General features: G+C 35.3%; 1 protein-coding gene across 6 annotated transcripts in view; it reads left to right on the forward strand.

The window, feature by feature from the left end:
• The window catches only part of LOC115214194 (phosphatidylinositol 3,4,5-trisphosphate 3-phosphatase TPTE2-like), a 97,516-nt gene extending 84,782 nt beyond the window's left edge, over nt 1–12,734 (forward strand). For 5 of the 6 annotated variants that reach the window (XM_036504655.1, XM_036504656.1, XM_029783294.2 and 2 more), the window contains 6 exons: nt 2,093–2,198; nt 4,054–4,151; nt 4,899–4,994; nt 6,381–6,454; nt 7,621–7,730; nt 9,255–12,734. In XM_036504655.1, the coding sequence (XP_036360548.1) occupies nt 2,093–2,198; nt 4,054–4,151; nt 4,899–4,994; nt 6,381–6,454; nt 7,621–7,729 (483 nt within the window). In that variant the 3' untranslated portion in view covers nt 7,730; nt 9,255–12,734. Of the gene's footprint in view, nt 1–2,092; nt 2,199–4,053; nt 4,152–4,898; nt 4,999–6,380; nt 6,455–7,620; nt 7,731–9,254 lie in introns of those variants that run through there. The other variant, XR_004999985.1, reaches the window with a different exon arrangement.
• The last annotated feature ends 3,032 nt before the right edge of the window (nt 12,735–15,766 follow it).

Below are 15,766 nucleotides of genomic sequence, written 5' to 3' on the forward strand. Positions count from 1 at the left end.
TCATCAGTAAACAGGTCGTCGCTTCAAAGCGACGAAAATATTTTGACACAAATGAAATTTAAATGTTGAAGTGGAACTAATGGTTTTTGTGCATTCTTAAATAGCTTACATACATCTTCCATGCTGCAATTATTTTTATTTCAGCACATAATCTCAGATCAAGTCATTTGCTATGCAAGTACATCTGTTATATATATATATATATATATTATATATATATATACATATATATATATATATATATATATATATATATATATAAGATTTTATTTAAATCATCATCATCATCGTTTAACGTCCTTTTTCCATGCTAGCATGGGTTGGACAGTTCAATCGGAATCTGGGAAGCCAGGAAGCTGCACCAGGCTCCAGTCTGATCTGGCAGTGTTTCTACAGCTGGGTGCCCTTCCTAATGCCAACCACTCCTTGAGTGTAGTGGGTGCCTTTTATGCACCACCAGCACAGGGGCCAGAGGAGGCTGGCAAATGGTCACAATCAGTTGGTGCTTTTTACGTGTCATCAACACAGATGCCAGTCAGGCAGCGCTGGCACTCTGAGAGTGTAGTGGGTGCTTTTATGTGCCACCGACACAAGGGCCAGTCAGGCGGTACTGGCAATGGCCATGCTCAAATGGTGCTTTTTATGTGCCACCTGCACAGGAGCCAGTCCAGCGGCACTGGCAATGACCTTGCTCGAATGTTTTTCATGTGCCACCAGCACAAGTGCCAGTAAGGCGATGCAGGTAATGATCACACTCAAATGGTGTTTTTTACGTGCCATTGGCATGGAGGCCAACTTGTTGCTCTGGCAACGATCTCCCTTGTGTGGTACTCTTAGCGCTCCACTAGCATGGATGCCAGTCATCGAATTTGATTTCGATTTCAGTATGTATTATTATATTTGTTTTATTTAATTTTTATTGTTAAAATAAAACTTTAATAATAATATATTTAAATGCATGTTAATTTTAAATACTAAATATTTACTATTGATTTGCTGTATATCATTTTAGATAATTGAGTAAATACTGGTCAAATAAGTGTTCCATAGTCACACATGGGAAGATGGTTGTTTGGAGAGCTTGTGTTCCTTATAGTTAGTTGTGTGTCACTATGACTGATCTGGGGCCAAACAGCAATAATGATCACAAGTACCCTCATTGAAAATCCCCATACCTATGTAAATAGTCATGTATATACGTACACACACGCACAAACACATATACACTTGTTGATGCTGTTTATCCCTTATTGAGCTGACCTATGATTAAAATGCATTCTAGCCACCATAATCTCGTCTTTTTCCAGACATAGTCTATCTAGGAATACATTATCAAATATGTTCCCTCTTTTTAAGATGGTTGGGAGTGATTTGAGGTAAATTGGTTGCTATTTCTTCCATGTTGAGTGAGCTTTTAAGAGCTCCTTCATATATCGTAAATCCTCAAGTATAATCAGCACTTTTTTCCCAAAATTTAAAGGTCAAAATGCCTAGTGCGTACTATATACTAGGTTGAAAATGAAAATTATTTTCTAAGCAATGTCCGAGTCTCTATTTGTATTCTGGCAATGTTTATTCAGACACATTTTGTGATGTCGGGCACGAAAATACATTAAGCTAAGCCTGAAAGCAATGAAGTCATAAAAGAATCATCCATAACTTGCAGTAAGCAACATTTATTAAAATAAAAGTATTCAGAACACAGAATAACATGTAACAAAAACAATTTGCAAACATATTTACATTCCCATATAACAGTTAAGAACATCACCATTATTGTATTACGCATGCGCAGAAGTGTTTGTTCAACTAGGTGCTGCTGGCTTAATTACGCACAACTCAAGTTAGAGAAGGGGTGCGTATTATACACAAGGTTTAGGTTTTTCAGAAGTACAGCCCCCTAAAAATCCCCTGCATATTATACTCAAGGGCGGACTATACTCGAGGATTTACGGTACACATTTTTATATATGCCATATTACTTTCCCTCACATCTACTCTAGTGTTATCTCTTTCTATCTCTGTGTCTCTCACTCGCACTTTCTCTCTCTCTCTCTCTCTCTCATGAAACTATTCTCTGTCTCTATTACAGAGCCGGTATGTCGGTTATTTTGAAAAAATGAAACAGGATTACAATGGAAAATTGCCTGAGAAGAAAGAATTGAATCTGATCTCAATAAAAATCACCGCAATTAAAGGTATGTGCAGTAGTGCAACAGAAGTTGCATCAATGCGTTGGTGGTCATTGATGCAATAGGAGTTGCATCAGTGTGTGGGTGTGTGCAGCAGTGTTTAGTGTTGGCTTAGTGATGCAAGGGAAGTATTGGTGAGCAGCATTGCAATGGAAATGTTAGTATGTAGTATTGCAACATAGATGCATTTATGCAGCTGTACATGCGTTGATATGCATTACTGCAACAGGCCTGTGGATATGTAATAGTGTGACTAAATATTAGTGTATCATATATATATATTTATTTCACCACCTATATTATTGTTATTCATTTTACTAATGATAATAATATCTACATAAATATTTTTGAATATTTATTCATTTAGTGTGTTTGTGTCTGTGTTTGTCCCCTCCAACATCGCTTGACAACCGATGCTGGTGTGTTTATGTCCCTGTAACTTAGCGATTCGGCGAAAGAGTCTGATAGAATAAGTACTAAGCTTACAAAGAATAAGTCCTGGGGTCGATTTGCTCGACTAAAGGCTGTGCTCCAGCATGGCCACAGTCAAATGACTGAAACAAGTAAAAGAGTTAATGTCTGTTTATTTCTACCTTAGAAACTTGGGTTGCTGACACAGCCAAATTAATTATGATAGGTGTCAAAATTCTTCTATTTGGTTGATGGCTGATAAGGTACTGAGCATGATAGCATCTATTAAGTGTGTATTGCTATTACATTAAAGGAGTTGCTCTCAAACTACCCTGCTTCATTCATTGTAGTCACTGTGCTGTCATTCTTTAGCCTCAGGTCTGTCAGGATCAATCGGACCTATGATCAAAGGCATTCCGGTCATGACTGTCTAGTCTTTTCTCAGATATCTTACATATAATTACTCAATGTGCTCTGTCCTTTTTTAAGATGACAGGTTGTGATTTGAGGGAGACTTGGCTACTGATTCAAGCAAGTCTAGCAATAGCATAGAGATTCCTTCACTCATAATCACCATCTGCTGCTGGAGTCCCAAACCACTGAATCATGGACCAGTACCAGACGGCATAGAAAGAATAACTTTATATTCCATTGTCATCTTTCTTGTGCCTGATTTATGCCTTTTCTCTTATATAAAATCTGTTCTATCTGTGTGTGTGTCTTCTTGGATCTTGAGCATCCTCCATCCGATTGCACTCAAATTGATATGTAGATACCGATGGTATCGGGGCATGTATAAGTCTTGAAAAAATTACAAAAATCGATTCCAGGTGAGAATAATAATAATAATAATAATAATAATAATAATTGTGTACAGTGCTCAGGTGCACTACAACTCATCTAAAGTGTATATATAATCAGGTGTAGTTTCGACGGATTTCGGGAAGCATGAGGGCCTTAAAGGATGTAGTGTCATGGCAGTCAACAACTGATGCAGGCAGTTTGCGATAGATAAAGCCGTTTTTGTCCTGCTTTTCTTCCGTCAACCTGTACATAATGGCACCTTCCATTTTTTTGTTGTTTTTGTACTGCTTAAGGGCACGTTTCTTTCCTGCCAAGCTTACTGTTTAAACCATGTTTGTGTTCTCCCAGTCAGCAGCCTTATCATTACTGGTACTTTAAACTCTTCGGTTGCATATTTGTGTGAATAAAATCGTTTTTCTTTGGAATAGTAAAAAAGTCTATCTTTATTTCTTCTTTTGCTGGTGTCTCAAATTTAGGTTAAATCAGTGTTTCTCAAAGGGGAGACCTATGGGACGGTCGGACAATTCGTTTTGAGAAAATTTGGTTTAAATGTTTGACAACTCAGCACCATCCATTGGATGGGGGATTGTTTTGCTTGTATATATATAAACTGCAAATCAAAAGTATGCTTTATTTGTTGTTCTAGGTGTTGGCAATGGTGACGGTAGTGACCTCAGTATAGAGATACGTACCGCTGAAAACCTCATCTATGAGTGCCACTTAGGGGCAAGTATTAACTGTCAGGTGAGTGAGAGATTTATTTCTCAGTAGACTTGATATATCTCAACAGAAAATAATTTCAAACATGATATTCTTCAACAAAAAATATGTTAGTATATAAAACTGCTTTCTGCAGTTAACAGTAATGAAATTTCGATTGGCTATGTCTGATTTCTGCAGTAAAGGGAAAACACCTGTTACAATTGTTTCAGTTGATCTCTACTTTAAACACACATTACTCATAAATATCTATGAGATAATTTACATAATAATGAAATTATTGTATACAGTGCTCAGGTGCACTACAACTTGTCAAAAGTGCATATAAAGCATATGCAGTAATGTACAAATGTCTGGAAAGTGAGCAGTGTATGAATCAGATACATGCTTGCGTGTGTATGGAGAGGAGAAAATCAGGTGAATCTCAGAAAGCATTTGTTGGTGAATCTCAGAAAGCATGGAAGTTTTGAAGGATGCAGTGCTCCGACAATTAACAACTGATGCCGGCAGTTTGCACCATACTTCAGCAAGTCTTAGCGTGAAAAAATGTTTCCAAAAGTCATGGGAGCTGTGCTGTTTTCTGACTTTGTAAACATGTCCATGGGTGTTAGACAGGTGGAGTTTGAAAAAGACTTGTGTAATTTAAAAGCAGTTGAAGTACTTTGTAACACCATCTTCTTTAGACCTGATAGCTTTGTTGATTTATATATATATGTGTGTGCGTGTACATTGATGTTGTTGCAGTTGATTGAGATGCATTTCTATCAACAGGTGATTAAATACACAGACAGTGACAGTATCATGATCAACCTGCACCAATGTCCAGTTCTGGTCAATGATATAAAAGTTAAATTCAATTCTACAAATGTAAGTAGACTCCTCAGAGCCCTTCCCCTCACATTCTACTCTTTTGGTTTTTCTTTCTACCTTTTTCCTGCCTTCATTCTGTCCTTCTCACTCTCACTTCTTATTGTGTTCTTAGAAAAGACATAATGTGTTGTATGATGCTACACAGTTGTTGCTATTATATTAAAAGACTTTGCCCTCAAATTACCCTGCTTCATTCATTGTGTTATGCTCTCTAATCACTGTGTTGTCATTCTTTAGCCCCAGGTCTGTCAGGATCAAGCAGACCTATGATCAAAGGCATTCCAGTTATGACTGTCCAGTCTTTTCTTGGATATCTTACATATAATTACTCAATGTGCTCTGTCCTTTTTTAAGATGACAGGTTGTGATTTGAGGGAGACTTGGTTACTAATTCAAGCAAGTCTAGCAATAGCATAGAGATTCCCCTACTCATAATCACCATCTGCTGCTGGGGTCCCAAATCACTGGGCCACAAACCAGTACCAGTCTGCATAGAAAAAATAAATGTTTAAATTTTGTTTTATTAACTATCGCAGTCTGCAGGTTGATTTTTTGCATTAGTTATGTAATATATGTTATATATATATATATATAATAATTATATTATATATTTCACCAATGAAGGAGTCATACCCAATGACTGGTGTAGCAGCACGACAGTCAACTGCTACAAAGGTAAAAGTGATGCATTAGATACAAATAATTACAGAGGTATCAAGTTGTTGGATCAGGTAATGAAAGTCACAGAGAGGGTCATAGCCCAATTAATTAAGGAGAGAGTCAGTCTAGAAGAGATGCAGATTGGGTTTGTGCCAAGGAAAAGCACCACTGATGCTATATTTCTGGTAAGGCAGATGCTGGAGAAATATATAGCCAAAGATAAACCTCTGTACTTGGCATTTCAGAATTTTAAGATCATATTGTTTAGTTCCAAGTCATCTTTGACTGAGCAGATGTATGATGAAAATAGTTCGAGTTATGACCTGCACTCCACTCTTCTTTGGTCAGACTATGTAAACTAATCATCCCCTCTCTCTCATTTTAAGGGTGTAATTAAAAGGAGATTTAGCTGTTATTTCTAGCAAGCTAAGCAACCACATAGTGCCCTTTTTTTTTTACCAAAGGATTCCTAATTGTGTTTGAGTAAAAAATGATTTGGACATAAATATGGCATAAATTTATAAAGTTACATTCAATTCTGGAAGAGGAATAGTTTTATTGAGAAATACACTTGGCTACAAACCAAAGAGATATAGGAGTGAGGTTCAAATCTCACTCACCTGATAACTTTTTTTTTTATTTGTCTTTCTTGTAATATTCTCCTCCATTTTCATATTTACATTTAATACATGCAAATTTATTCATTTTCCTTTTCTGTTTCAGAAAAAACTTCCAAAGGGATATGATAATTGTCCGTTTTATTTCTGGTTTCACACATCATTCATTGAAGATCACAGGTAAATGTGTGTGTGTGTGTGTGTTTGTGTCCTCTTTGTCTTTGTTCAGGCACTATGCAAAAATAAGGTCACCATTCAAATAATCTGTCACTGTTTACATTCTGCTACAAAAAAACATATTCCTGACATTGGGCTGTTCAACAGTTGAAGGACTCACAGAAACATTTACTTACTTGGAAACAAGTGAAGGTTGGTGACAGGAAGAGTATCTGACCATCTGCCAGGTTTTTCTGACATCACTGACTGTTTAGCCAGTGCTAAGTTATATCAGTTCAGCTGATTTTCAGTCAGATATTTGGCATTTGTCTGGCTGTCACTGATAATCTGTAATACGGTGAAATCATGCCAGTGCTGACAACATACAATGTTGTCAGTGCTTTTAACCCTTTCGTTACCAACCTGGCTGAAACCGGCTCTGGCTCTGAGTACAAATGTTTTGTTTTCATAAGTTCTGAATTAAAATCTTCCACTAAACCTTAGTCACAATTTATGTTCCTGACACTAGCTGAATGATACCTAAGTTGTTTTACTAAATTCTTTATTATATTTAAAGTAATTGAAAGAAACACAGAGCATCTCAAAATAAATACAGTAATGAAAGGGTTAAATATTTGTTGCCTTCAAGAGATGATTTCTTGGATATTTACCGCAGTCCTAGGTGTTATGAACAATGCATCAAATTATAATAATAATGAAATTATTGTATACAGTGCTCAGGTGCTCCACAACTTGTCAAAAGTGCGTATAAAGCATATGCAGTAATGTACAAATGTCTGGGAAGTGAACAGTGTATGAGTCAGATACATGCTTGCGCGTGTATGGAGAGGAGAAAATCAGGTGTAGTGTTGGCGAATCTCAGAAAGCATGGAAGTTTTGAAGGATGCAGTGCTCCGACAACTAACAACTGATGCCGACAGTTTGTACCATACTTCAGCAACTCTTAGCATGAAAAAATGTTTCTGAAAGTCATGGGAGCTGTGCTGTTTTCTGTCTTTGTAAACATGTCCACAGGTGTTAGACAGGTGGAGTTTGAAAAGGTGCTCAGAGTTGTTGGATGTGCTAATTAATTCTACCTCAGTATGTTTCATGTGATAGTTGCTAGCAAGAAAATATGGATGTTCAAAATGATGATCAACTGCATGTCACTACCTTTCTTTCTTTTCCAGTTTATATTTGTCTCGAGATGAAATTGATAACCCACACAAACCAAAATTATGGAATATTTACAGAGAGAATTTTGCTATTATAGCTTCATTTGAAGACGTTAAGGATTGAGGTAAGTCGTTATTCAGCTAATCAATCAGGTCTTCTTTTTTCCTTATTCCTCCTGCTCTTGTCTTTTTACTTCTTCTTGCTTTCCTCCTCATTCTATCTTTTTATTTTTCATTTTTTACATAAGTATGGTGTGGATGGAAGAATTGGTAGGTTATTAGTAAAAATGCTTTGTGGTATTTAGTTACATCTTATATCTATGTCCAGATTTCATTTTAGTGGATAAAATAAGTAAGCCAAGTATTGGGGTTGATGAAACTGACTTGCTCTCTCCCTCTAAGATTGCTAGCCTTGTGCCAAAATTAGAAACCATTAAAGGTAGCAAGCTGGAAAAATTATTAGCACATTAGACAAAATGCCTAACACTATTTCTTCTGACTCATTATGTTCTGAGTTCAAATTCTGCTGAGTCAACGCAGCTTCAGTAATGGACAGTCAACGACTATTGAAGAGGTTGCAAGACGCAATGAAAATTTTAGAAAAAAATAAGTAAATGAGTGGAAATTGAACCAGTGTGTATCATCATCATCATCATCATTTAACGTCCGCTTTCCATGCTGGCATGGGTTGGACGGTTCAACTGGGGTCTGGGAAGCCAGAAGGCTGCACCAGGCCCAGTTTGATCTGGCAGTGTTTCTACAGCTGGATGCCCTTCCTAACGCCAACCACTCCGTGAGTGAAGTAATAAGGCTCTGAAGGAGAATGACTCTCCCCAAACACAATAAAATGGGTTAAATGGTTTGACTAGAACTGATAAGTCGGAGAGCTGCACCAAATTCCAGTCTGATTTGGCATGGTTTCTATAGCTACATGCCCTTCCTAACACCAACCATGCCAAGAGTGTAATGGGTGCTTTTTACTTGCCAGTAGCACGGGTGCCAGTTACATGACACCACAGATGTTAACCCTTTCGTTACTGTATTTATTTTGAGATGCTCAGTGTTTCTTTCAATTACTTTAAATATAACAAAGAATTTAGTAAAATAACTTAGTTATCATTCAGCTAGTGTTAAGAACATAAATTGTGACTAAGGTTTGGTGGAAAGTTTTAATTAAAACCTTATGAAAACAAGACATTTGTACAACAGAGCCAGAGCTGGTTTCAGCTGGGTTGGTAACAAAAGGGTTAAAGGATAATGAGGTTTTGTGTAAAGTTTATGCTGTGAATGTGTTGTGTTATATTGTTTAAACTTGGTGCAGCAATGCATTGTTGAGTGCAGAGAGCAAGATGAGGTAAGACAGACATCTCGGTCATCTTTTGCATCAAATCTTCATCCCCCTGCTCTCTTGACCTGGTTTTGTCTTACCACTGGATTGAAGACTGTTACAGTGCACAACTCCAGTCACAGCACAAGTCATCAGGGATGGCATCTTTGTTGCTCCGATGGATGAACATGTTTACTGTTGATTCTATGTAGTTTGTATTTTATTTTCATTGGATGATAAATTGTATAGGAGATGTCATGTGCTGAGAGTTTATTCTAAGTCTTAATTATTAAAAAAAAATTTTTTTTCCCTTCTTTGTTAGTTGAACGAACATTCCAGATGAAACCGAAGTTGTTAAATGAACAAACAACCATAAAACAAAACCAAGACCATCCCGTTTTCGCTATTCATTGAAGTATGTATCTGCTGTCATGTTATGACTCGGAACGTCCCCCCACTCCCCCTAACAACAACAACCTTGTCTAAGCCTCATTTACGAGTCATTTAGTGAAATGCCTTGCTATCATGGAATGGTGAAGGGTTGTATCCAATGAAGTTTATTCCCTCCTACCACAACATTTTTATCATGCAAAACATGAAACATTTATCAAGAACTGTTACGCCAATGAAATATTGAAATTTTGATCACCCGTGGTTAATCATTTCCCTTTCTTCATAAAGACTGTGCCAAACTCAACAGGTGGGGGGTGGGGATTCTGTAAAATAACACCATTTAAATTAAACTTAGTATACATAAAACTTCGTACTTGATGTGGTGGTGATATTACGACAATCATAACCTGCTCTCCTGTTTTCTAGAAAATCTTATACTCAGTTCATTTCAAACGTGTATGAAATTTGAAAATCATTTCAGTTATAACAAATTTCAGCCATATTCAAACAGATATCATTGTGTGGAAACAGTAAACTCTAAAACCTTGTAACATTTAATCTGCCTAATTTAGTTATTCAGAGAAAGATTTTAAAACCTGTTAATTTTGGTACATTGAATTATGAAAATGCTCCAACTCTGCCTTCCTCTACATTGAACCACTCAAATTATATATCGTTAGGTATTTAATTAACATTCCTAACCTTTCACTTTGCTCGTATTCAGGGAAACCTTTAGACCAATGGTTAAAAACCATTTTTTGCCTATGGGCCTCTTTGATTCCTGTTTTACTCAGGTTTGTGGCATGAAGGTGGGACCTTCATAGCCATTTGATGTCAAAAAAATGTTTTTGATTAAATATTATTAAGAATTGTAGAAAAAATGTTTAAATATTATAATTACCCATAAAATTTATATACCAAAATCTTATATGAACCTCGTCCCCAGGGCCATGCCCTCCCCCCTACCATTGAGAACCACTGCTTTAGATGATGCTAAGCTATCAGTTTAATTGTATAGGGAGGAATAGCTAACCCACTAATTGTGGTAGGTGTTAGTTAACCCTTAATGTGTGGCATCAATCTAACTACTCTAAAGGACTCATTGAAACCGTGTTAAGCTTTCATTTCAAATGTGTTAGAAAAAATACTTAAGACCATTAAGTTATCAATCTTTCCTATGACAAGTTAATCTAGATAACCATACTGGGATATTCCTTTTGTCTAAGATATTTGTTTAGTTATACTAGGAATAGGTTAACCCTCTTAAGCTATCGATTTATTTTCACTTGGAAATATATACATCTACCAAAACTAAGTGTCCTATGGAATTATCTAAAGAAATAGTGAAATTTGTTGATGTAGTTATTTAACAGAAAATATTGGCCCTTCTCTTCAGCATGGATTTCTTTATTTTTTAAGCTCATCTCTAATATTTTTTGTACTTTTTTTTTCAACCAAAAACAAAAATGGGATGGGGGTAAAGAGAGGCTTTGGGTTTACATGTTTTCAATATCAGGGATTCACAATCTGCAAAAATTGTCTTTTAAATTTGAAAAATAAAATATTTTTTTTTAAAATCAGAAACTAATTGGAGGGTTAGAACAATGTATGCCTACAGTATTTTCTCCACCCCCATTTTTTTTTGTTTGTATTTGGAGTGTATAAAATGCATTTCATTTGTATCTAAAAGGAGCATTAGTTGTTTCACTTTCTGATATTTTAAATGTTTCCATTTCAATTTATTTACAAGGAAAATGTAAACAAAATTCATACACACATTCAAAAAGTACAAGCATTAATCTCTCAACCATTACCAGCTTCTGATCTAAAAGAAAAATTTTTTTTTTCTTTTAATTCAAAAAAGAAAAAAATTATAGATTCTGAATGTCTGAACTAAAATCCAAAACCATTTGAAAAATTTTTATTTTTGAAGGCATAATGAAAAATTTTGAATAAAAGTGGGTGTAAAAAAAGTCCACACTTAAATGAATAAGTACCAAAATATATAATGTGTGTCTTTGACTCTACTAGTGCTAATATTTCTAAGAAGTTTCAAATATGTTTTCACACTAGCTACCTACTCTCCCCTATTCTGTCTGCCTGCTTCTTTGGCTTTCTTAAATTTTTCTTACATAGGAACTCTTATGTAGACACATACAAATGTTTCTATTAATATTCAATTCAGATAAACTCTGTTTATAAGATAAATGGATATTATTTGTAAAGAAGTGTGTAATTCATAAGTATGGAAGCATCTATCTGCTGCAAATATAGGTTTGTTAAATATGGAAATTCTCAACTGCTAAAATAAATACAAATGCATAAAGAAACTTCTTTCTGAATAGTTTAAAATATATTACAAAATAGTCTTATTATTTACAGTTGACAGATATTTGTCCTCGTCTTGTTTGTTGTTAACAACAAACAAGATGAAAAATATCCGTCAAATGTAAATAATGTACATAATTCCTCATCGCTTAAATATAGAACAGAATTAGTCTTGTCTCTGGGATCTAGGTTCAAGTCTCACTGCACTTGATGTTTGCCAGTAATATACTGGAGGAACGAGTTAGTCCACACAAATTGGCCTTGTTGCACCACCTGTGCAGGAAATTATTATTTGTGTAAGTTCTTGGGGTGGGGATAATCTTTTCTGAAAGCAAACAAAATGGGTGAAACTTCTAGAAAGCTTAGATTTCCAAATTTACAAACTGGCTTCAATCCTGAATGAAAGCTATAAATGTCATTTCACTTATTGAAAGGTATGAGTACCACTACATCATTATTTTCTCTCCTTAAAATTTAGGAATTTATACACCACTTAAAAATAAAATCTAATATTTATCAATAATCCCCGTCCCAAAAAATAAATAAAAAATGGAAATTAAATGCAAATTTTTAAAAAAAACTTGCTATTTCATAAAACAGATTTTAACCAAATTTTTTAAGAAATGGAAGAATTTTTCAGAAATACAGAAATAAATGTTTTTTTTAAGAAAAATATATTTCAAAGTTTTATTTTGTGAAAAAAAAGGAAAAAAAACAGCTACGCCCCACCCTCATCTTGTTTCTCTTCCACCCACTTTTCCATATCATTTATACTCCCTGCCCACCACCTCTGAGTTTTTTTGGTTTTCTTTTTATTCTACTGAAGAAAAAAAAGTTGTATTAAAAAACAAAAAGATTAAAAAAAAAAAGAAGAATTTGAAAATAATTCCAATTCTGAATTTGTTTAATATTTTTATCAAACAAATCTAATATTAGGGCAATCGGATAACATCTATCGTAATTATATTTTGACTAGAGGTCCACTGGCCCCTTCTGTTTGTACTCTTGTTGTGATGTAATTAATCCCACAAAACAAAATCATTAGAAAAATATTCAATCAACAATAAAAATTAAAGAAAAACGAGACAAAAAAAATTTGTATATAATTGCAACATTGGTGTTCTTGTTATTATTCAAAATTGGTTCAAGATTCTTGTTTTCAAGATGGCAAAGGCTATTCATGCTTCCTCCTCCTTCAGGGACATCAACTCTTGGCCTGATGACTGAAATCAAGTAGATGCTTTTTCAACCATGTTTAACATTTTAGGAAGAAACCAAACTCTAGCTCTGAATGGAAAAGCTTGAGAACAATCCTCTAATCAACATGGGTAATCCTCCTCCCCACCACTCAGGCTGAAGATGTCCCTCCTGGTTCGTAAACATCATGGCTTCAATGGAAGACACTCAACCACCTGAGAATGCGATGATCAACATTGCTATGATCAGATAGGGTTACAAGTGTAGTCCAGCCACCTGTGAATCACTGGCACTCCATCAGTTACAACAATGAGGGTTCCAGATTATCTGATCAATAGAACAGCCTGGTCAAGAAATTAATGTGCAAGTGGTTGAACATTCCACAGACACGCATGCCCTTGATATAGTTCTTGGGGAGATTCAGCATGACACAATGCGACAAGGCTGACCCTTTGAAATGCAGGTTCTGCTCATTTTTGCCAGCTGAGTTGACTAGAGCAACATGAAATAAAGTGTCTTGATCAGACATAACCACTGCCAGCAATTGAACTCATGATCTTGTGATACTGAGCTGAATACTCTACAACCCAACTCCTGCAACACAAATGACTGTACAAAGTTCACTAAAAATGCAGAGAACTTTATAAAGGAATGGGGAATTGTTAAACAATGATTATATCTTAAAGAGTTAAGAAGATGAAATTGATTAGAGTGTGTGGGGGAAGTGTTGCATTGTTGTCATCATCATCATTTAGCATCTGCTTTCCATGCTGGCATGGGTTGGATGGTTTGACTGAAGCTGGTAAGCTGCACCAGGTTCCAATCTGATTTGGCATGGTTTCTATGGCTGGATGCCCTTCCTTTATAGTCCCAAAAAATGGTGAGCTTGTATAGATTTAATAGAACACAGGAAAAACGCTTTGCAGAATTTGTTCCAGCTATTTGCATTCTGATTTCAAATCTTGCTGAGGTCAGCTTTATCGAGAGGTAGGCCCTGAAATGGCACGCATTCTCTCCCGATGACCCCATACACTTGCTGGCTTCCGGTATGCAGAGTTCTTGACTGGTAGCACTTGCATGTGCAAGTTGTTTGCAAGACATCTAAATTAAACATTCTATGAAAATTTCATGTTAGTTTATATTCCAAACACCAGTTTTATAATGACAAAATTGTTAATAAATTCTTCATTATTTTGAGTATTAATTGAAGCAAAGGCAATATCTGTTAACAGAAATATGGTAATAAAAGGGTTAAATAAAGTCCCTATCAATTACTTGAGGTCCGTTTTTATTGTTGGTTGCTTATCTGCCTTATGAGAGATGGAGGACTTCTAATACAGACTAAAAATTAATAAAACAGCTGAATGTTGCCTGTGATATACAAGCATTTGGCTAGGAAAAGCTGTGTCACTTCTACCTATCAATACACAAATAGGAATTTACTACGTGCCTGAGAACATAACGCGCCTGAACAAATACTTAAAGGTATATTTTTTCTGATGCTCTAATAAGTCTGTCATCTCACCAATTTAAATAATTGTATAAAATTTTGGCATAAGGCAGGTAATTTTAAAGGTGAGAAGTTTAGTTGATTACATAGACCCTTGTACGTGACTGGTACTTTATCAACCCTGGAAAGATGAAAAGTGAAGCTGACCTCAGTAGGATTTGAACTCAGAACATAATTGGAAGAAATACCACTACGCATTTTGTCTGACACATTAAGAATTCTGCCAGCTTGCCACTGTCCATGAAAATTTTTCCCCATGTATTGTTTTCTTGTTTTCTGAAACAAACAAACAAAAATAAAAGCCTTTTGCATATAAATAAGTCAGGAATACTAGGAACAGTGTTAGTAAAAATCATCTTAATTTGTAATTAACAAGAGCACTCAGACAACACAAAGCTCTGCCAAGGCAACACCAACATCCTCTCAACAATTAGAGATGATTTTTAAATCGAGAATATCTGAAATAAACTCAACTGCTCTCATAAACGAGAATACTAAAAATTAACCTGACTACTCCCAAAAATGAATTTAAAAAACAGGAAAAATAATCCAGAATCCTTGTCTGGTACTGGATCGATCCCAAAATCGAATCACTTCATGCCAGTTTTGAAGACAAACATACATACGTGTGTGTGTGTATGTATATATATATATATATATATATATATATGACAAGGTTCTTTCAGTTTCCGTCTACCAAATCCACTCACAAGGCTTTGATCAACCCGAAGCTATAGTAGAAGACACTTGCCCAAGATGCCATGCAGTGGGACTGAACACGGAACCATGTGGTTGGTGAGCAAGCTATTTACCACACAGCCACTCCATATACAAACACACACTTGCATGACACACACATCTGCATGTATATATAAGTGTGTGTGTGTGTGTGTGTGTGTCTACACACACACACATACATCGATAAATGTATGCATTTACAAACAGGATAAAATTAAATATTTTGTACAAGAAGTAGAGTTAATAGTTTTTATAAAACTACATATTAATCAGTGTGTGTGTGTATATATATATATATCTGTACACACATGCATATATATGTGTGTGTGTGTATGTAAAAGAAAATTATGGCTTTTACTTTTTTAAGCAATATTATTTGATTATTTCATGATTTCAATAAAGAAAATATATTTTCAGTCAACAGACAGAAATTTATTGAAATTGAATTTTTATTCAATTTCTCACTTGTTTCCTTTTCCTCTTCCAAAGCTTTCCTACATTTTTAAAAAATGTATAGTTTTTTCTCTTTTTAATTTCTTTTTTTGTCAAGTCTGTGTTTTTAAATATATTTGCAGATTGTGTACATCAGATTATTTATTCAGCTCAGCAGCTGTTTACAATATCAGTGAATGTATTATTCATTGCTTCCCATCTTGAAGGTAACATAT

The sequence above is a fragment of the Octopus sinensis genome, linkage group LG7 (assembly GCF_006345805.1).
Source record: "Octopus sinensis linkage group LG7, ASM634580v1, whole genome shotgun sequence".
NCBI lineage: Eukaryota > Metazoa > Mollusca > Cephalopoda > Octopoda > Octopodidae > Octopus > Octopus sinensis.